At 35.4% G+C, this 24456-nt stretch overlaps 1 protein-coding gene across 1 annotated transcript in view; it reads right to left on the reverse strand.

Annotated features, from left to right (window-relative positions):
* LOC118834457 (aminopeptidase O (putative)) overlaps window positions 1-24456 on the reverse strand; it is a 542097-nt gene that overhangs the window by 43350 nt on the left and 474291 nt on the right. Inside the window, exon 14 of the mRNA XM_036741906.1 lies at window positions 43-159. Coding sequence (XP_036597801.1) covers window positions 43-159 — 117 coding nt within the window. The remainder of the gene's footprint in view (window positions 1-42; window positions 160-24456) is intronic.

Below are 24456 nucleotides of genomic sequence, written 5' to 3' on the forward strand. Positions count from 1 at the left end.
GACACTCTGTTTAATATCTCAGTGGGGCTGTTAATGAATTACCTCTGCATCCTGCTCCCGGAGGTGGTACGTTTTCTCTAGGCTCTGAAGAATTCTGGGACATAATGTCTTCTCCTCTAGCAGAGACTCCAGAAGTAAGACCAGCTGGTCTGGAAGAAGCTAAGAGTAAAATAAAATGTATTATGAGAACAGAACTTAGTTTACTGAGTAATTAAATGAAAACAGACCAAAGACAACAAGTCTAGGGTAACCTGCATAATTATAGTATGTGTCTAAAATATGGGAGACTTTAGAGTTGACTTTTGTAAAACCTCTGAATTTATATTGTCTGTATTCTGAAAGACTCCATTCTAGGGCCTAATTAAGCCTCATTTTCCATGGCTTTTCATTTCATTTCTATTTTTAGAAATGACAAAAACCATGTTTATCTTAATGAAACATTATCGTGGTTTATTAGGTCCCTTTCTTTATGGAATGCCTATGTTAAATAACTCCATTTTGCTGGAAGGGATAAAGAAATAGAAAAAAATCCATTTAAGATTTTTAAGAGCCCACCCAAATTTAGCAGTAGGGAAGAGGCTGTCATTCATTTTTCTAAAAATGAGATCCTGAAAAATGCTAATAAATATGTAATATATTAGGACACAAGCACTATACCTCAGGACCTTCCTAATATGTGTGTGTACATATATAGATACAGATATGTTTGATTATAACCTTAAACAAAATTTGACAGTTCAAGAAAATAAAAGCCAGGGAAACAAAAGCATAGGGAACACAAGAGACTAAGTACTTAAATGCTTCCTCTAACAATAATATTGTACAAATGAATTATTCATAGACAAGCCCATTTAAAATATACTCAAGGGTTAGAAAACATCTATTGTCTAGACTCTGATAGGCAACTGGATAGACAACCCATAGAGCTTATCCATCAATGTGTGCGTGTGTGCGTGTGCGTGTGTGTGTGTATGTATATTACAGATATTGCAAATGGACATTGAGGTAGTATAAAAAATGATCAGGATGAACGGGCTGAAGTTCCTTTGGGAAACTTTAACGTTCTTTTAATGACTCTAAACTTCTCCCTGGAACAAAGGCTCATTTTTTTAATGCCAATGTTCTTTTGATAACTGTTTATAGCTGTTAGTCATGTAATACTATAATCTCTTAAGAACTGAAATTAGGGATCACCTGAAGGGCATGGTAGGAATGAAAAGTCTGTATTTTACAAACAAGGAATTATGAATGAGAAGCATGTTATTAAAGAAATATATTTCAAAGAGAATATTGGTTGGTGACATAATTGAGAAGAAGTGATAACTCATGGGTCAGTTAGCATGCTCTACTGGCATCCTCTGGAATGTCAGGAGAACTTGAAGAAAGCCATTGGCTCGTTGGGTGGATTCCCTAAAGTAAACTTACGGGAGAATGTGGGCAAGAATCAAACCTTGGGCAAAATGGGCTGGCACAGATGGGTTACAACCTGTATTGAAGAAATGCCCACATCAGTGAGATCACAGATCCACTGGAATACTCGAGTGTTCCACCCAATTAAAATACAAAAATTGGGATCCAAAGGTAAAAAGTCTATCACTAGCTGTTAGGATAAGAAAAAGGATACCTCTAGTAAGAACAGAATTATTAGAACCTTCTGATAAGGCCAACCAACAATGTTTTGTTCCTAGACTCACAGAATCACTAGCACTCTTCTTTACACTTTTTAGAAATTATACCTTTTTGATGTTTATGAAATGCCTTGTAAATGCAAAACTTCAACATAACTGCTGTCATTTTGAAGGCTTTGGGTTACACAATTAAAGCTTATGAGATTTTAAAAAAGGAAACAATGGGAGATGTTTAAGATGCCAACTCCTGGGGCTACTTTTTCTTTATCCCTATACTTTTTTTTTAAACAAATATATATGGAGTGACTACTGCATTCAGGGCCCTATGCTGGTTACTCTAGGCGTTAGAAAGATCCTGCTTCCGATGTTTCCTTGACATGTGACCATGGACAAGTGGCTTAATCTCTCTGAGCCTCAGTTTCCACATCTATAAAACAGTGATAATATCTACAGCACTTTACAAGGTTATTATAAGCATCTAATAAAAATGTATGTAAAACACTTTGTCAACCTTTGTTAAGCGCTACATAAATGTCAGCTACGATTATTAGTACAGTGGCAATGCACAATGCACAGTGTTTAGGGGTTTGGCAAGTAGTATGATTTGGTTGGTACCCAGGGGAGTTATGTCTGGAAGAGTAGGCTGAAGCCAGACTTGAAAGCTATGAAAATCCTCCTACAAAGGTATTTTACAAATACGAATTAATTATACAAAAAATACAAATAAATTACAAATACGAATGCAATGCATGCATTGATCCTGGAAAATCAACAAAAGTATAATTAAAAAAAAGCCAGGAAAATTGCTAACTTGTCTCTCACAACACCTATGAAGCATGATACGGCTGTAGAATATCGATTACCTAAAAGGAACTCTTCTCTTATTTGGGAAACAAATACAAACAGAAACTAGTATCTCCTAATTCTGGGAAGTTCAGAAAATGAAAGGGCAAGAAGAAAAGCCACTACCTTCAACCTAACTGTTCCGTGCAGCCCCAACAAAGAGCTATTGTTCTAAGTCAAGTTGGGGAACTGATTTAGAACAATCTAATTCAATTGAATTTATAAAAGGCAAAGAAACCCTGAGTTAGCTAGTTAACAAAACCTCAATTATAAGGAGTCACACGAATTTCTGGGCCAAACCAATTTAAAAACGTTTCCATCTTTTTCAAACTTGATTGGATCAAAAGAAAAGACAGAGATCTGACTCTCAACCCCGCTCAACTACTTATTGTAATCATTTTGCAAGCCACTTAACCTCTCTCCAGACTCAGTTTCCTTTACTGTAAAATGAGCTTAAACTAGCTGATCTCTAAAGACCCTTTTAACTCTAATTACGTATGTTCTTACGTCTGCTGGTCTAATGCTTGAGTTGTACCCACTATATGAACATGAATGCAATATTACATATCCAAAAGAATTACTGACGGTTTTTTGAATAAATTTCAGTCAAAATATTTAAGACCAAGTCACACACTTCTGAACAGGCAATGGAAAGTCCGGTGGGATGAGGAGGGGGAACTGGCAGATCTTTAATTACAAACGTCTTGGTGGGCATAAACTTCAAACTTTGTCTGTAAATTTAACTAAAAAGCTAAAGGGTAACACACAGACACATAGAAGCACATTCCTTCAACTTTTTCACCCTTTCGGCAACAGGAAACAGGCCCGCTGGATGCAAGACCCAGCTTGTTCAAAGATGGGCAAAATTCAGTGTGGGATCTTTATAAATACAATGAACACATTCCATACTAATGTTGGCAGATTTCTTCTTTCCAGTTCTTTGGAGGAGAATTGTATGAATTATCCTACATGAGAAATAAATTGTAGCCATCTGTCCTTTAATTGTTCAAAAGTTTACGTCCTCCCCACTTTTTAAATTTAAGGAGAAATGGGTTTTTCTAAACAAATGGATAAAGTGAAACACAGAATTTGGATTCTTTAATGAATGCTTTAAAATTAATCCTATCTTACATTCCTTGATTTTTAAATTATGCTAATTTCAGTGTCTTCCTGGTATTTTAAAGAGTTTCAGACTTCCTAAAAGTATTTCAAAGCAAAATGTCACATAAATAGCTCACTGTGTAAGGGCACCTAGTAACGAAAAGAAATATGGCAAAAATAAAATGTTTAAAAACAGTAAAAGGATTTCTTATACTATTAAATATGTTCAGAATACAGTATTGTATTGTGTTGGGAATCTCTCCCTGGCAGCTGGTGTGATGGTAATGGGAGACATACTCTGTAGACTGTTCTACTCCCACCCATATAAAAATCAAATTACTTTAATTTCACATGACTTTTAGGGCAATTGTGTTTTGGTAAACCAATGCTGGGAAAGATACAGCCTCAACTTTGTTACCAAATAATCAAGAAAAAAAATTGACTCGTTCTGAGCAATATCTTCCGTTGCCTTAAACGTGACTAATATTACTTTCCTTTTCCTTACGGTTCACAACCATACGGTTCACAACCATATCTAAACAGTGACAGGAATAGAAATCTGTTTTCCTTTACTTGACAAACAAGGATTTTTTTTTGCACTGGTTTTTTTCCATGTGAGGACCAGGCCAGTACTTTTAAAATTCATCTGACTCAAAACCTCAACCAAAATAAGTCTGTGGAACACCAACACTGCGTGTGTACTTGAAAGACAGAGTCTCATAAAACCATAAAACTTGTCCGACAAAAACAGAAAAATATAATGCTTAGTTCCATCGGCCAACTACAAATGCCATTTATTGGCACTTCAAAGCTTTCTACTTTTGCTCTAAATTTGGAGAATGCCACAGTTTCTAATTAATGAGAAAGGAGGAAAAAAGTCTGTCTTGTATTTTTCTCATCGGCCAACTTGGTGGTAAAGCAAAACCACAAGGCTCTGAATGGCTTGGAGGAGTTTCTGCACAGGCCCTTGGAAAGAAAATAAGAATTTTCCAAACCCATCCCAACCTGTAAGAAGCACAAAGAAAACAAACTGACGCTTCAAAAACTCTTAGTGATGTTACAAGGTCATCAAACCTGACTCCCAGAAGACCACCCACACAAATGAGGTTGCTGTTATTTCTTGCAGGAGCATAATGCCATAAATGCCAGGATCCCCCTCTTTCCCCAGAAAAAAATGTCACTGAAATATACAACTACTGACCTTTCACAGGCATGAAACATGACAAGGCACTATGGGCCTGAACATCCCCAGCCGCCTGCCACTGCCTGCCCCGTACCCCAAAGTCAGGGTAGAAATCAGTAAAGGAATACAGCTGGTCGGCTGAATATCTTATCTGCGCCAGCCTGCCCTTGAATGAAGTCATTGAAAGCCTCCTCAGAGGGGAAATGTGCCTCGTACTAATGCAGCGGCCGATTGACAGTGGAGTGATTTCTATTATTACTCCATTATCACACTGGGATCTGTGCCTAAATGAGGCAGACTTCCTCCCTGATGCCGTTTCCTTTTATCCTGGCTGGAGACTAAAAGCGGATCAATGGGAACTATACATATGATGTCACTTCAATTTACAGCTATTGCCTCCCTCTCCATTGTTCTCTGTCTTACACACAGAGACAGATCAATTCTTCCCAAAAATGGTTAAAAAATGCTTAGAGAGAAGTCTTCTCCCAGAAAAGGGTTCTCTGCTATATTTGTCTATGTTACTAGGGCAGGAACTGTTTACACTGAGCAAAAACAGAAGAAACGGGGAGGGGGGATGGGGATCTCAAATTCTCTTGTATACTGAAGATTTGCTGGCTGAAATTCAACACAAACAAGGCCCAAACCAGAATTAAAGCAATATGACCTTTGAAAACCATACACAGAAGAGCTTTTAGTTGCAGTGACACAATAGAAACCAGTAGTTTTCCTTCTCCCTTTGGATTAGGTAGATAGTTGCACAGATAGAAAATGCTTTTTTTCATTTAATTTTCACAAGAGTTCCCTCAAAGTCTATAAATTCCTTCCCCCGCCCTTGTTAGAAAACAAGTCCATCCCTCCCCCCCCACCAACATCTACCCACCCACCCACAGACCACTGAATAATAGCAGTGAGAATGAGTCTCACTCACAAACTTTCAACATCAATGGGGGAAAAAGAAAGCCCAGGTAATGGTGTGTCAAGCAGAATCTGGGAGCAAAATCATCTTGATCTAAACAAAAATAAAAAAAAAAGCAAAGAGAAAGAAAGAAGGAAGGAAGAAAGGAATGAAGGGAAAAGCTAGGCTCTCAAGGACCTTAAGTCTCTGCATGGACATCATGCTTTCAGGGTTGTTTTCTATAGCTATAGACACTTTCCTTTTTTTTCTCCTAATTCTTTAAAAGTTTTATTTAAAGTTGTGAGTTCCAAGAAATATCCCTTCTTCCATTCCCTCTCCCTGAGATGGTAAGCAATTAAATATAGGTTACATATATATACAATTATGTAAAATATTTCCATATTAGTCATTTTGTACAAGAAGACTCGAATAAAAGAAAAAAAATGAAAGTAAAAAATAGTATGCTTCACTCTGTATCCAAACAGTATCAGTTCTTTCTCTGGAGGCAGATAGTATGTTTCAACATTAGTTCTTTAGGACTGTCTTGGATTACTTTATTGCTGAGAATAGCTAAGTCATTCATAATTCTTCACTGAACAATGTTACTGTTACTGTGTACAACGTTTCCCTGGTTCTGTTCACTTCACTATGCCTCAGTTCTACCAAGTCTTTCCAGGTTTTTCTGAAATCCTCTTGTTTATCATTTCTTAAAGCACAAAAATATTCCATTACAATCATGTACCACAGCTAGTTTAGCCATTCCCCAATTGATGGACATCCCTTCGATTTTTCCAATTCTGTCACCACAAAAAAGCCGCTATAAATATTTTTGTACAAATAGCTCCTTTCTCCCTTTTCTGGATGTTGTTCGGATATAGACCTAGCAATGGTATTGCTGGATCAAAGTGTATGCACAGTATTATAGCACTTTGGGCATACTTCCAAATTGCTCTCCGAAATGGTTAGATCGGTTCACAATTCCACCAACAGTGCATTAGTGTTCCAATTTTCCCACATCCCCTCCAACATCCAACATTTTTCCTTTTTTGTTGTATCAGCCAATCTGATAAGTATGAGGTAGTACCTCAGAGTTGTTTTAATTTGTATTTCTCTAATCAATAGTGATTTAGAATATTTTTTCATGTGACTATAGACAGCTTTGATGTTTTTGTCTGAAAACTGCCTGTTCATTTGACCATTTATCAGTTGAAGAATGACATACTTTTATAAATTTGACTCAGTTCTCTATATATTTGAGAAATGAGGTCTTCATCAGAGATATTTGTTACAAAAATCCCCCCCTCCCCATTTTCTACTTTCCTTATTTTGGTTGCATTTGTTTTGTTTGTGCAAAAACTTTTTAATTTTATATAACCAAAATTATCTATGTTACATTTTATAAATTTGTACATTTGACAGATAAGCTATTCCATGCTCTCTTAATTTGCTTATGGTATCATCCTTCATGTCTAAATCATGTACCCATTTTGACCTTATCTTGGTATATGGTGTGAGATGTTGGTCTGTACCTAGTTTCTGCCATCTGTTTCCCAGTTTTCCCAGCAATTTTTGTCAAATGATGAGTTTTTCTGTTCCAAAAACTTGAATCTTTGGGTATATCATATACTAGATTACTATGATCATTTACTATAATGTAATGTGTTCCTAATCTATTCCACTCATCCACCACTCTATCTCTTAGCCAGTACCAGATTGTTTTGATAATTACTACTTTATAATACAGTTTGAGATATGATATAGCTAGATCACCTTCTTTCACATTTTTTTCATTAATTTCTCTTGATACGACAGTTTTCTTTGAATACAAAGTACCTCTTCTTTGCAAATGTTCAAAAAGTTATAAAAGTATAAGACAAGACAACATATACCTATAATTAACAACCATCCAATCCCTCACCTTCACTTCCACCTAACAGAATACCAGAGAGGACTTTCCAAGTTTTACTCAAAACAATGTTTATAAACCCTGTTCACCCTCATCTCTATTGTGAAGTCTTCTACATGAAAGCAAAGCTTTATCCCCCTTAGTGTTATCAAATAACATGAACAAAGCATCCACGCAAATAGCTGCTGTTAACCAGGACACTGTGATAGGACATTTTAAATGCAGTATGTCTCAAGATTTAATCTGAACCAATATTAAGGACAGAAGAAACAAAAACGGTGTGTCACACTACTAAAATGAAAATTCTGTGAGGTTCAATTAAAATAAAATGCCCTAAAATTTTTAAAATATCATTTAAGGGTAAATAGAGTCTAAGTCTGTAGTGTTTTTTAAATTTGTTTCTTATCTAAACTAATACTTTACCACACCCCAAATTCTACAAAGGCACAGACCCTCATTTAATCTGAACTTTCTATATCACTCTGCACCTAGCATAAAAGCTACACACAACAGTAAGGCCTTAGTGAATGTCTGTCATTTGCATGCTATTTTTGACTCATAAACAGATGAATATCAATTAAAGTATATAGAACTGTACTACTGTCTCCAAAATTTAAAAAAATCAATTAGGCAAATGTAAGGTACCAAGGTATCTATCATCTACCAAGCTGTTAATGTTTTAATTATTCACATTGAGATGTTTGTAATTGATTCCTGAAGACAACTTGAAGTGATTTTTTAAAAGCATCAATAAATCATTTTTTAAAAAAAAGGACAGACAAGGCTGACCCATGCAAAGAAATCTTTAGATGTTAAAACTCCACATAGAAAATAATGAAGCATATTGAATTACTTTAACATCATAATCCAAGCACAAATAGGCTAGTGCAGATACGAGCCAAAGTCACATGGGGAACACCATTTCAAGAAGTAACAATGGTATCCACTTTACCAGAGTTAAGTTGTCATTAGCATGAAGTATATGATGATGACGATGATAATTGCTAGCATTTATATAGCGCTCTAAGGTTTGCAAAACACTTCACATGTGATCTCATTTGAAATAATTTTTCAACACAAAGTATAAAGATGCTCTCATTAAAAGGTTTCAACACTAAGAAGGATTAAAATAATGAATGCTTTGTTATGTCCCTCCATTACCTTTTTTTGTTACTTACAGTATATATAATCCAATGTAAACCTTCCCTCTTCCTAAAAGTCATGTATAACAATCTACTGTACATTTTAGAATACTGCAGAAAAAGAGCTTTTTAAATACTAAAACTGAGAACTTACAAGTTCAGAAAGAAACTTATTATCCTCAGTGATAGTGGTATATTTAAAAAAAAAAAGAATATTCTCCTGCAATATGTAGCAGCCAAAGTGACCAGAGAGTCCATTTTCATGGGTTTAATACTCATAAATGAAAGTATCACTTTTTAAAGACAACTATAAATTTCTACGCTATTCATTCTCTGCATATGCCCATGACAGCATGCTTTAGTGTATTATTTTCTATTATTTAAAAAAAAACCTTTTGTGCATTTTCTTTAGTAATCCCAAAGTATTATTTTAAATTCATCTTAAAATTTCATAACTATAATGAGATAATATTTTTCATCTAATTATGACCACGTATTAGTCAGTTGATATAACTTTGTTGAATAAACACTAAAAACTTTTTTAAAAAAATCAACCTCCTAATTCTTTGGTGAAATAATATTCTGATAGTGTCACAAAGGTTCTGGAGGTATGAATAAAACTTAGCCGTAAGAAAACTGTCATGTATGTAAATTAGGTGTGAATTTACCTTACTAAAATCTTTACTCTAAGTTTTCGTACCAGCTATCTTGCATTGGCAGTTCAGACTACTTTTTTTTATTTTATTTTTTTAAAGGACAGCCAATGCTACTAATTAATAAGATGAAACATGTCTTATTAAACCATGTTGCAAAATATTTTCCAATAATTTACTTAATGGACAGAAGATTCACTTAAGAAAAAGTCTGACATCTGCAATCCAATCTAAGTGCACTGAAACATCATAAATGATTAAACCTATATGCTTTAATGAAGTGCTGAGCCAGCAAAATGGACACCAGGTGGTTTCTAATGCAGGTTTAGTCAGGTTCTATCTAGCCCCAGTGTTCACAAAGAAACATTTCATCATAACTTTACCCTTGAGCATAACCGCCTTTCAAAAATAATATATAATTTTAAAAGTTCCAACTTCAAAAGTCTATTCACACCAGCATATAGATAGTATTAATGAGAAAGATAAGTGACGAACAAACTTTACACAGCAGGAAAGAAATAATGCTTGTTCCAACCAGATAAAGGTTGAGAACATCTGATAGACAGATTTAAAAGACAGCATAGTTAAAGATTACATTTTTTAAAACTTTGGCACTGAAACTCTCAATTCAAACAGAGTACTACTAATATTTTACACCTTTCCAAAATAATTTTTGAAAAAAAGCTATTTAAAAAACCACTTTAAATCACTTTGAAGACCTCAAAGTGCTACGTAAATGTGAGTCATTATTGTTATCTTATATCCTAAATCCTGTGAACCATGAACTTTGTACTGTTAGTGAAAAGATATTCACTGGGGAAAAAAATGCAGCAGACACCATCCCTTTATTGATTTATTTATTTTTCCAAAAAAAAAAAAGGTATAGCTTTATTTCTTGGTGGAAATAGACTCATGCAATGAAGCACCTCTAAATTAATATGTCCGTGCAGAAAAGAACTTTGGACAAATATCACCTCTAAGACTATTTAGCCCCTAAAGAGAAAGTATAAATAAAGGGAATTTTTTTTGAGATCTTGTGGACATTATTATCTGAAGTACCACATGTGTAAAAATAGAATCTTTTCATCCCTTATTTTTAAAGCAAAGATTTACTGTATTTAACGAAACTGCTCTTTCAGCTGCCCAAAAAATATGCACGCTTTCAACACCTCAATATTAAATGTGATTAGTTGGTGCTGCTGTAGTTACTGCCCATTTGGCTAGAATATCCAGGGAGTTGTTATTCCATGATTTTGTAGTTTATCCACAAAAAGTTAATTTATGTTCCTACACAACTAGATTCTGGCCCAGACAAGATTCTCATTTCTTAGAAATTTGAGTAACACACATATTTAATAATTACAAGCCTGCAAATATTTTATATTGTAAAGGACCAGAGTATTAAATTATCAACTATCAGCTAGGAATATGTTAAAGGAAGTGTATACCCTCCTTTAATTTTAATCAAGATAATTGTTTCTTAAAGGTACTTAAAAGCAAATAAAATAGAAATCATAATCCACATAGCCATTACAATGGGTTCGTGCATGCCCAACACAAAGACTGCCCATCAATTTCTATCGTCACATTATTGAAAGTAGATGAATTTAGCATTTCATTTTTGCAGCTGTCAGGAATGTAAACAAAACAAAAATATAGGATATTACAGAAAAATAGTTTAATGACAATACTAACAATTTTGCAAGGGGTTTGAGAAAGGAGAGAATGGTAAACAGACTGGTAAAGAGAAGCGAACGACTATAATCTGGGGCACAGAACAGATAACTGAACTAGGAATAAAATCTTTTTGGTAGGGTTCTGAAATATATTAACTTTCCTATAACTCCTAAACCCAAAACATCTTATCAATGGGATTCTGGCTTCTAGTATCATTTCTGTAGTTCTACAGAAGCCAAACCAAAATCAAATCTTGCACGCATGCCTCTCATTTAGGTAGTTTCTGTTCTATGGGATTCCATAGAAACATAACTCAAATGCTTACTTAGTGTCTAATTGTGGTTGGTTAGAAGGAAGTGGTGCATTGGCAGGGGGAAAGGGAAAAAAAGAATGATAAGAATTACTGCTGAAGGAGAAAAATATTTTTTATTTATACCAAATTCTTCCGTCCTAGTGTAACGTATCCCACTTAGTCTCTCTTATATTTCATATTTCAGTATGTCTGAAGTTTGGAAAGAAAACATATTTAACTTAAATTAGGAACACCTTTGGTTCTATCCCAGGTGTTTGATACCCTCCTCCCTGTTTTAATTTAGAAAAGTTTTCTATGACATAGATTGCTATTAACTCGGGGTACCTCTAACTTTCTAGAAATTCCTATTGCTGAAAGATATTAGGAAGGTGAACATTTGGTGGAAAATGTAGACTAGGAATTCCACTGACTTATGAGGACTAATAGAGAGGCTTCTAATGTCTTCCTATCCTTCTTCTCTGTCCAATAACAACAGCTCACTTTATGGAAAGAAAAACTGCCTAGTATTTACATGGAAGAAAAAGGACTGCCCTGGGACGCAAATATTGTGTGTAGGGGCTCACACACACACAAATAAGAAACAGAATGTTGAAATTAAAGCAGACAATACAAAGAAGCTAAATTTGATTGCACAGTATTTGAGGGATTTCGATAGCCTAATGTTAAAAAATTAAACAACGCAATTCAGAAGCTATTTACCAGTGAAGAAAACTGATTGCAACAGTGTGATTTAACACAAATGAGAAAAAATGTTGAAAAGGACAAAGCTCAAAATTGAAATGATTCAAGAGAATTCAAACAACATAATCTTACATCTAATTTGTGCAATCACTTGTAAACAAGTTCAGCTTAAACTCATTATATTGTGAAGCAGCCAGAAGCTTAAATAGGACCAGGAAATTTGAAATGTTGCCTTATTCACTGCCCTAGAAATATACTCCAGGTCAGGTTATCAAAATTAAAGTCTACAAAAAAAGGGAAAGGATCATTACTAATAGTAGCTAATTACGGATTTAACTCCAATATGAGTAAGATACTCCTTTCACAGATGTCTGTAACAATGTGGTTAAAACTCAGCTATGTTTTCCATTGTAAGCCTAATTCTCAGTCAGTTACAATCTTAGCCAAAACTGTCCCTAAAAAAAAATGGCAATTGAGATTTTTAAATTGCTTGGTGTTTAAAAAAATTATTAGTGAATAATAATGTGCGTGTAAAACTCAAGTTTTATTTACTATGGTCATAATTTTAACAGTACTAAGCAATTTTCAATCCAAGAAAATACTACCTAATTAGTGACTTTTCCTGGTTGTATAAATTTTTTTCCCTTAAAATACCCAGTCTAAAAGTATCAGAAGTCCCTCTCCGCCTTCCTACCCCTCACCCCATCTTCTAAAAGGTACAATTTAACTTGGAATCTTTCAAAAACTGTATCTGTTTTATGTTATTTTTCTGAAATAATTTTTAAGGAAATTTTCATGCCTAATTTGAATGGCAAAAAGATTTTCCCCAAAAGTAGTTCATGAAGTTACTTTTCCACATTTAAATGAATTTCTGTTTCCATTTTTAGTACATCAAAGAGAGTGAGACCAATCATAGCCTATATGATGCTTTCTTAAAAGTTAAACTTTATTCAATTATACAAAACAAATCCATTTGATTGACATATGATCAGTATTTGTAATGATAATCAAAACTGGATACCACTTTATGGCAGGAATTAAGCTGAAAACATTTTGTAGATGCCACATTAGGTTGTTATTTAAAATGATATGTAATTCCTACTTTATACAGAATACATTTTAGCACAATCAGAAGGCTGGTTGGTCAACTGATACGATGATAGTTTGGAATTTTACATTATTGAAACAGTTATATATTACTTTAAAAAATGAACCTCAATCTCCTCAAGATTATCTAAACTTTTCTTTTTACTCAAAGTTAAGCAACTAATAAAATACCAAGGTATTCAATATAGACAATAAATAAAGCAAAGTTTTCTTCTGGAAACCATAAGCTCGTAATTCTAGAAGTGAAAGAGATCTAAGATGTGGTCCAGGTCAAACCCCTAATTATACAGATGAAGAAACTGAGGCCCAGAGTTTAAATGATTTGCCCAAGGTCTTATATGTAGTACAAAATTAGGATTCAAACTCAAGTCCAACTTCGGAATTTTCCAAAGTGTGCTAAGTGTTGAGATTATGTACACCTCTGGGTAGGCAGAGGCATCCATCTGGACTAAAGGGTGAATGAGTAATTTCGGAAAAAAACAAACTCAAAAAACAATTCTCAACTTTTGCAAATTGTTTACATAAGAATCTAATTTGCAGGAATAATTTGTGCTATTCTTACAATTTTATTCTGGGAAGAAAAATTCACTTGAGTCAAATTATTTTAAAATAACAACTTATTTCTGAGTATTTGCTACCTGTTTATGCCCAAAGCCCACTATCCATTAGGCACTTAAGAAGAATCCACAGTGGCACCCACATTTCTAAATGTCCTTAATAGCTTATTAAAAATGTGTTCACAAGTGTTCAAACTCTACTGAGCAAATCTGACAGCCAGCACTACCAGCAGAAGTACTATTCACAGCTGAATGACTTTGGGCGCTACAATACCTATAACTTGTTAGTTGTTAGTGAAGATAGCCATTTAGAAGAATGAATGATGGAAGCAAACTTATTTTCTTAAGAGTGGGAAAGCAGATGGGAAGGGGTAGAAAAACAAGAGAATTCAATAGGACCAAAACCTTTTCTCTTTCAACAAAGAAATAGAAGCTCTCTCATTTGATAGCCCAAAACCCTGGGACAGTGGGTCCCATGTGGCTGTCACATTTTCCTAAATAAAAAATAAAAATAAATAAAAAATAAATCTTACTTACTAATGTTTATTTGAGGCAGCAGGCTGGTGCCTAGAGTCCTTCCACCTTATCAGTATTTGGGTGCTCTGGTCATCCTTCACAAAGCTTAAGTGTTTGCTCCCTTTTCTCCTTTCCTTAAACCAATCCCAGAAGAGGCCCAACGTTGCTCCGCCCTACAAGCTGCACATTTTGGACTGGTAGTCATCAAGTTCCTCCTTCCCACCCTAGACCTCCTTTAGGAAAGAAGTTTCTCTCTTCCTCTTCTCTCTGGACTGTCATCTCTTACCCAGTAATTACCCTAATTAGAAGGTTTAATCTCAGCATTTAAACAACCTACAAACTAGTTCCAACACAGCCTGCAATTCAGATGACTAAGAGAACAAAGGCAGTAAGAGGTGTAGCAATTTTATTCCTAATTTATGGAATGTTGATGATCTCTTCTCATTGCTCATCGTGTTAAAAAAAAAAGTCAACCTTGCACCACGACCTTTTCACAAGAGAGGTATCATTAGCATTTGTGTGGAAAACACCATGGTTATGCCAGCTACAATAAGGGAAAAATATTATTCACTAATACTATGCTTCAAAGTTTGGTAAGTAATTAAAAGCAACGAAAACTTCTAAGGCACCACCAGGTGGAAAATTGCAAGACCCATGGTAATAAGTCAACATGGGGAGGTTTTGCAAGAAATGTTTTCATGCGGCATGCAGCTTGGATTAGGTCATGCAAAGAAAAACATAGCAGGTTTCCATTAAAAATGTGTATGATTTTTAACTGAGGTCGGCAGGAATCATTAATTGCTCCCAAGGGTATTTACAAGCATGAATCTACCTGGCACTGGTAATACCGTACAATGTCAGAAATTTCATTTTCACAGGCACAAGGAAAGCTTCAATGACTTAAATGGCAGGCATTGACCAAGTCAAGTTACTGTTATACACAGGGCATACTGAAGAAGACCTTTTGCTTTCAGGACTGCAGTTCTATGGCAATTCTAACAGATAAAAGTTAAGTAGCATTAACTTTGAAGAAGAAAAATCTCCAAGCCTTTAACTATTATGACTACCTTTGGGGACTGGAGAAGAAGCTACACTGAAGGTTCAAGGTTCAAGTGAGCAGACCTCATATCTTCCAAGGATTACAAGGAAACGTGGAAAAAGACTTTAGATCATATAGTATCAGGAATCCAATTCATGGATGCAAGTGAACAGTTACTTTTTCTTTAACAATTTTAATACCTTTCCCTTGTTCTCCACACTGAACTTTCCTCATTTTAGTCTTTAATAAAAGGTAGAACTCACATTGCGACGGCATCGTATAGTCTTTTTCCACAAAGTAAGTCTTTTAAACACATAGCAATTACTGAGCAGGACTAGCTCAAGTAGGTTACCAAACTATTCACAGCCTTTTTGTTGTTGTTACTAAAACTACAAATGTGAGTTTCCATATCGTAGTCTGGTTGAATAAATTGTGCTATGGATATATTAGGCTGTAACGATCAATGATCATGAAGAATTCAGAAGCCCTTGTAAGAACTGATGGAGAATTTTAAAAAGCAGTACTGGTATATAAACATGCACAAAAACTACAGCAATGTAGATGAAAACACTAAAAAGAAACTGAACTCAGATTAAACGTAATGAACAGTAATGATCATGGATAACATGGTGGGGGGGAGGGGGAGGGGGAGGTGTGCCGTTAGAGAGGTTAGGGTACGGCAGTTGGAAAAGGGACGCCAAATGCCACATACAATGCTGGACATGGCTGTGTTTCAGTGGTTTTTATTTAACTGTTTTTCTAAGGCAGAGGGGGAGGGGAACAGGAGGGGGAGGCTATATACTAGAAAATGAGTGTGCTATAAAGAACAAAGGGCATCAATAAAGCTTTTTTTTTTAAAAGAAAGATATTCCAGCCCATAAAATAAAGCATTCTTTTTTTATTTGCTAGAACTTGTCGGATCTTGAAAGCACTCTGCTCATACTTAGAAAAGTTACCTAATAATTTGGAAGTTAAGATCATCTTTTTTTCTTTTTTAACAAATCAACTGGTATGAAGACTTTTCACAAAACTCTCCCTTTTCAATATATTTTTTACAAGTTAAAATGGTTTAAAAATCAACAACGGACAAATGTAGATTTTCTTTACACAGTATTTTTGTATCTGCATTTGTCAGAACATAGTATATACTAACTTTTTAATAAGGCAAAATGTTGATATAAGCATTAATCAGAAACAACTTTTGGTACCTTAATTTTGCACGTCATTTTAATTTACCTTAAAAATTTTCTGGTCTGTATTTTAATTTAGCAAACACTTGAAAACAATTTACCAGACAGGCAAATTTGGATGTTCTTCTGAGAAGAAAACTGACAAAGTAAAATTTCAACAATTCCAAATGTTAATATAAATCTACCTAGCCTGAAATGTTAATCTAAAGAAATAAAAGGTGATATTCTTTGACCCCATCCAGGGTCCATAAACTGACAAAATCAGGCACCTGAGAAATGAAAATAAAGAACATACTTACAGCTACAGATAAAACAAATATGATAATTTTATTTTTTTCAAATACTTGCATATTAAATGTTTTAATATATGTTCAATGGATAAGGATGGGAATGTTTCAGCCAGCTAGAGCTCAAGTTTTACGCACAAGAACAGGAGTAGCATCTAATTTAAACCAAGAAAAGCACCAAATTTACACTCTCCTACAAGTAGTTATATGTCAACACTCCAAGCTGAGTTATTTTTAGTGATCCTACTGTAGTCACCAACCATAGTGCAATGAAAATATTTCTACCGAAGAACAGAATCCCTTTACAAAGAAACAGCTCATTTTTTAGGGCTAAAAAGAAGTGAGAGACAGGTAGAATCCCATTTTAGCACAGGAATTCTGCAGTAAAGCATTTTAGAATAGAATATGAATGTTCTTTGAAGGATAAACACAATCTGACTTAAGTTTTCAAATATTTTAAGCTACCAAGCTCTATTAAAAAATCCCCACCCAAGTAAAGATTGAGAAATGAATCTGATGTCTCCACTAAGCCACTCACAATTTTTCCATATGAGTCAGAGAGCTTAATTTTAAATGCTAAAGAAATTACTGTCTTATTCATTTTTTCTAAATGCATATGAAGCCTATTAAAGTCATTAAAAGGCATCATGTATTTTTTTTAAAAGTCTAAGTATCTATCAGTATGAGGAATCCAGATCGCTATTTTTTCAAAAATGATTAGTATAAATATTATATGAGAGGCTGAGGAAACACTATAGAAACATGCCAAAATGCCAATATTCAAAATCTTAGCAGCACTGAGTGACAGCTACGTTACAGAAACTTTTCTCAGAACTCACTCTCATCACTGAGCCAAACGATGCTTCCAGAAGATTCCTATTACATCCATTTCTTTCTTCAATATTCATATTAGTAGTTCCTATAGGCAACATGCTGGAGGAAAAAAAACTTAGGGAGTCAGGAGATCTAGATTTCAGTTTACCATTTACTAACTATATGAGCTTGGGCAGCTCACTTAATCTAAGGTTCATTTTCCTGAACCATTAAAAAAAAAGCTATTTAGCTTACCTATCCCATAGGACTGTGAGATGTGAAAATGTTTTGTCAACTGTGAAACACTAAACAAATTTTAGGATAGATTTGATCAAACCATTTCCTTCTGTTAACCAAATAGCACTGCCTCTCTGGCCAATAACACTGGAGGAAGACAACTATTCACGCACCAACATTTAAACATCTGGCAACAGGTGGGTTATACTCACAGCAGGGATGACACCCATACATCTCCTTAATATTCGGACCATTAGTTCTACAAGACAATGCAGACAATAGCTGCATGAATTTTTTTTAGAAACTCCCCTCTTCTCTTTCCCTCCCCTATCTGCTTCGATTTCAACATTGTATTTATAGACGGGTGGTGATGCTACACACATGTGATCAGACAAATAGCATTCCCTCAGGAGCATGCTGCTCTATTGTTTAGAGGAAAGCCAAGAATTACCCAAAGCCAGTTCAATTTGTACAAGTACAATGCTAAACATAAAATACCTAACACCACGGAAGGCAGCAGTTATAAATTAATGCTTTAATGCATAATTTCTTGACTTTTTGAATGTGTGAGCCCTAGGACGGCCTCCATAAGATTCTTGAAGATTAGTGTCTCTAAAAATTTCACAGAGAATATTATCAAAACATCAAGCTAGTGACATAAAAGTTAAGGGCAGTACTTTATATATACTTAAAGTCAACTGAGTTCAAAATTAGAATAAAGAATGCATATAGTATGCATAGCATTAGAATAAAGAATGCATAGTATATTGCCTGTATTTCTACCTCTAGTAATGGGCTTTATGTACTAGATTTTAATATCCTTGAGCCTGGGCAAGTGCAGAAGTCTTTTTAAAAGAAACATGGTTTACTTGCACAAAACTGATCAGTTTTGAGAGATCGTTAATATCCTTGAAGAGAAGTGGTTTTTGTGGGTGTGAAACAAAAATGGTGAGAATTTGAATTAGCCCCTCTTATTATAGTATTGAAATTAAGTCTCCTTAATTTATCAAGTCATGTTCATGCCCTGATTTTATATACTCGTATCTATCAATAAATATTGTGATACTTGAAAAAAAAAAGAATGCAGTGTTGTGTGGACACACTGCCCCATTAGACACTTCAAAGCTATGTAATTAATACACAGTTGCCTAGTTCACACAAATGCCTGAGAGTGCGCTGCTGCTCCACACAGCTATCAATCATAAAGTGTTACTGAGATAATTTTGGGCGTACTCATCTCCCAAACATGGATGACAGAAAAGCCAACAAAGGTTGAAGTATCAGGAACATGGAAGCGAATGAAGAAAAGCGGTCGTGTGCTAGGAGTTGTGCTTGCTGAGGCAGAGACAGGAATGCTCCTCGGGGGCACGGACTGTCTGCTTCCTCTCTTTGTATCCCCAGTTCTTAGCACGGTGTCCCACATACAGTAGGTGCTTGATAAAATTTTTACTGATTGATTGGTTTACAGAGGAAGAGACAAAACTACTGCAACTGCCCAATGGGTTAATGGAGATTTGCCACAGAAAAAACAGTGACAACAAGAATTATGTTGGAAAGAGGAGAACTGATGAAAGCTTAATGGTTTAGAAGTTGTTTTGAGTCTTAGGGCAGGGTGGATAGGCAATGAAGGTCCAATTAATATAATAAAGGGAAATGAGGGATGTGTGACAAGCAGATGAAAGAGCGAGAAGGACCCAAGTTAAGGACGAGCAAAGATGAGTTCGCAGAAAATGTGGGAGTGGGGACAGGAATCCTGGATATTGAAAGATGGTACACAGGACAGTGATGGGTTCACATGAGAGCAGGGAGGGAAGTAGATCCGAAGAGCAGAACACTTAGTCATAAGCAAACGCACAATTAACAGGAAGAGCACTGGTTCTGGAATCAGAGGACCTGCATTCAAACAGCAGATTGGTCACTTATACCACTGTGACCTTGGGAAAGTTATTTCACTTCTGCTGGTCTCAGTGTCTCACAAACAAAATGAAAAAGGCTGCATTTCAGGGGTGGGGAACCTGCAGCCCTGAGGCCACATGTGGCCTTCTAGGTCCTCGGGTGTGGCCTTTTGACTGAATCTCAGTTTTACAGAACAAATCCTTTTATTAAAGGGGATTTCTTCAGGGAAGTTTGGATTCCATCAAAGGGCCGCACTTGAGGACCCAGAGGGCCACATGTGGCCTCGAGGCTGTAGGTTCCCCACCCTTGCACTAAATGAGCCCTAACATTACCATAACGCTTCTAGCTCTTAATCTTATGATCCTGTAAGAAGCCAGTGTCCTTAACAACAAGAACAAAAGTGATCACTTTGTGATGCACTGCCCAGTACTTCTTGAGTACTTCTGCTTTTCTAATGACGTATTCTACCACCACAGCAAGGCACTTTATGTTGATTTCCTAGTAGTGGTGGTTACTGTACAATGATCCAGCAACACCCACCCTTTAAGAATAACGGCATAAAGAAAAGTGATTAAACTGCTTTTGATGCAAGCCCTGTAGGGTATACATCCTAAGAATGTCAGACAGAAACCAAGGTCAAATATACACCACAGATCCTAGATTTTAGAGTTGAAAGGGGACTTCAAGGTCATCTAATCCTACTCCTTCATTTTACAGTGAATGAAACTGAGACCCAGAGAAATGCAATGATTTGCCCAAGATCACATAGATCTAACATGTGGCAGGGGCCAGGATCTGAATTCAGGTCCTCTCACTCCAAATCCAGTCCTGCCACAAAGAATACTGCTATGAATATTTTAATGAGAGGCTGCAGAGAAGGGAATAAAGTGGGTACCCTATGATTGAGGAAAGGTCAAAATAACTATGGTATATTAATACAATGGAGTATTGTTGCGCAGCAAAAGAAATAACAAAAATGAAGAATTTGTTAGACACAGTAAGATTTATATGAACTGAGGCAGAACAAAATAAGCAGCACCAATAAAACAATACAAACAATGACTATGATAACATACACAAAATAGCACCAAAACTTGAACTCAAGAATAATGGAAAAAACCAGTGGAAGTCCTAGAGAAGAGATAATAAAACATAGCTCCTCTTTCATCCAAGAGAGGTTAGGGCCTGCCAGGGAAGAATAATATACACCGTCAGACAAAGTTTCTGTATCAGAGTTTTGATTATTTTCTGCCACAAAGGGGTATATGGTAAATGACTGTGACATAAAGACAAAAAAAAAGCATTTCTCAACAAAACAATTTCTCTTAAAAACAGGGGTGTGCATTTGCAAAATGGGTGGGATTAAATCAAAACACAGCAAGGAGGCAAGTGGTGTATAATGAATGAAATTTACGAAATTCCTATCAGCACTGATTAGAACCAGCTAATTTAACTATTTTAAAAATTATTTTTAAAAAATGATTCAACAGTGAAGTTTCAGAGGGTATATAAATTTAGGAGAGTATATTTGCAAAACAGTGCATACTTAATTTCACAAGCTAAGGAAATCATCAATAGGGAATTTCTTATCTATCCCAGGAAAATAATCCAACAGGTGATGTGAAGAATTACTATAATTAAGCACAAGGAAATGTGAGCCAGATGCTCAGTATGTTTGCATTTTCTCCCAAATAATGCCATTACCCAATTGTATTTATTGGAAACCCTTTCATTATCTTTCCCTTAACAGACATTACTATTTATAAAAATAGAAATATAACATGAGAATATGCTGAAGGGATTCACAAATCTACACCAATTGGTAGTACCACGGCTTAAATTGATGGAAAGCTATATAGAATTACATATGGTCTAACCTATAGAATTGTGTGATATGAATGATCGTGACTCTCTACATTTATACAGACTTTCTGCAAAGTAAACTTGAAAGCCTTTGCACATTCAATATATCATTTGGACTCACAATAGTATTTATAGTCTGGAGCTGTTATAATCTAGGTAGATAAGATGGGGTAACAGAAGTTAGGTGACTCATTCAAATTCACATTTTAAGACTGTCCCTCCTGGATTCTACTAGTCACCAAACTCAAGTAATACATACTCTTATGTAGTCAATACCTACTCCATTATTTTAGGTAGTAATTAAAAATGGCAGTGAGTTCATTTTTCTCTGTCTTGCAATGTTCCTTCCCTTCTCCCAAATTAAAGTTACAGGATACCATCTATAGCTAGCCACAAAAAATGAGGATTTTTTAAAAGGTGAAATATACCACTTAGGTAGGCATTACTCAAAGTAAGAGAATATGAATAACTGTTCCTGCCTTGTTTTGTGGAAGTTGGATATATTTCTCAGCAGCAGCCATAAGAAACCACTATCATTACAAAGACTTTGAGTCACCCGAATGAGGTCACTGCAGCAAACCCACCATTGTGACCACACCTTCCTTTTGCCAGGCGTTTACCACTCTTTAATGACTGACGTTCTGAGTCCCAAATCACCGTCCCTACGTTTTTGAACTGTTTGGTCCTGCATATAATAAAAACGAATGTCCTTTCAACCCTCAATTTTAGGGGCACTCAGGATTTTCTACCTCATTCTGAAAGTAAGAAAAGCTCCTCTCCCTCATTCCCCACCCCAAAGTATCTTTATTTCTAGGCCCAAGTCGAGTGAGTTGGTAGGTACTTTGTAGTATCCAATTTTTGTGTGATGGAAATTAAAAAAAAGAAAAAGAAAAAAAGCATGGGCGGATAGATCTTGTAAAGTCCCCCTTCAGAAATCTGGCCGGCCATGTTCCTTTGCAATGGAATTGTAAAGCTGGTAAAGGCAAAAAGTCACAAACAAAACAAACCACCAAAATAAAATGAAATGCCACAGGCAACAGCGTCTTGGTTAAATCTAAAAGCGATTCAAGTTAATATGTAACATAACCCCACCACCTTTTTCATGGCTTTAATTATTACAGACAGTAAAAAAAATATTCCGTCCATCCCTATTTAGTAATGTTTTATTTACCCCTAAAGGCTAAAGCTTTCATTAAATGCAGAAAAGTTGTGCTCAATTCAATACATATGGTAAGATCTCTGTGTGCCTTGTACAGTAGTGTCATGCTTTCCTCAGAACACTGCACACAGTTACAATGTGCCTATGTCAGAATTCTTCTGTCTATGCAATTAATAAGTGGCAAACTTAAAAAACAAGTTTCTCCTTTCCTGTTTTCCTGCTGTGAATTGTTCTCTTCATAAACAACGTTTTCTGTTTTTAAAAAAAGAACTGATAAGTACACGGCACTTCAAGGTTTGTAATTTCTTAAAACAATCCTATGAGGTACACGCTTCAGGTTTATTAAAATCCCCACTGTACAGATGAGAAATTCAGGCATGGAAAGTTTATAAATACTTTCCCCTGAAAACACAGGGCTAGTAAGTAATGGAGGTAGGGTTCAAACGCAGTAAGTGTCCTCTAATATTGCTTCAAGTCAAAAGGCTGAGGTAGTCTTTCTTCCCAAATATAAATATTTTACAGTTTCTAGCTGGCAAGGTCTTCTAAAAGAAAAATCGATTTCAAAGTGATACCACAAAGTGGCTTTCTATTTGAGAAAGCAAAATGAGCGGGCAGCATAGGAAACAAAAAAAAAGTTGGAGAAACAACTCTAGTTCTATCTGATATATATATATATATATGTGTATGTTTATTATATATAGTATAATATGCATAATATACATATGCATGTATATAGCCACATAAACACTGAAAAATTTATATTGAAGCTGGTCCCTGACCAAATAACAAAGAAGACAAAAAAGACTATGATATGAAGACAAAAAAGCATTTCTCAAATAAATATTTTGATATATAGCTTTATCAGGAGGCAAGAAAAGCCAAGAATGGAATCTGTCCTAACAAGTAAATAAACTGTTTACTAGTTGAAGTGCACTGGGAGGTACATTAACTCTTCCAAGTCATTAAGATTCTATTTATTATATTCAAGAAGGAATTTACTAAATTACTACTCATTTGGTTTACCAGTCTTTGGCCTTTGAGTACCTGAAGTAATCTGTCCATACACATAAAAATATGTGTATATGCTTCAAAGGCAAGAAACTGAATAGTCTGGTCACAAAAGGAAAAGAACAGACAAAAGAAAAGTACTGTGCAGCATTATGTTGACCCCTATATTTCTTGTATTTGCTATTCCTGTAATCCTATGAACTTAGGCCCTGGAAAGGCATGTATTTGGGTCATTAAGTAATGCAACTTCCATCATCTGTGGCTGCTGATCTCTAAAGATATTTAGAATTTGAAAGGAACATTTCCAGTTCTCTTCTCTTCAGTCTTAATGATGGTGACTAAGGTTTTTGAGAGGGAACTTTCAGGGCACACAGCAATCACGGACAGTCTTAAAAGTCCTTGCCTTTTATCCCGTATTCTTCTACCTCAACCCTATTCCCTTTGCAAAGCAGTTACAATGAAGCTTTCCAAAGACTCTAATGCTGAAAAATGAACTTGGGTTTGCATTCAATTACCCTACTTTATTAGCAGAACTCGCACACCAGGACACAGAAGATCACATGGTGTTCATTTGCCTTTGGTTCTCCAAAAACCCTTCCATAATGGCAAAATAATTCCAAAAGTGGAAAATGAGAAGCAGAATGAAAAGGTAAGGCCATAAACATTAAAAAAGAAAGGATTCTGATTTTAACTGGTTTTCAAGGAACCACTCACATGGGCATCAAAGCGAACTAAACCCAAATGTGAGCTTGTAAGAAAAGC

This window comes from Trichosurus vulpecula, chromosome 1 (assembly GCF_011100635.1).
Source record: "Trichosurus vulpecula isolate mTriVul1 chromosome 1, mTriVul1.pri, whole genome shotgun sequence".
Lineage (NCBI taxonomy): Eukaryota > Metazoa > Chordata > Mammalia > Diprotodontia > Phalangeridae > Trichosurus > Trichosurus vulpecula.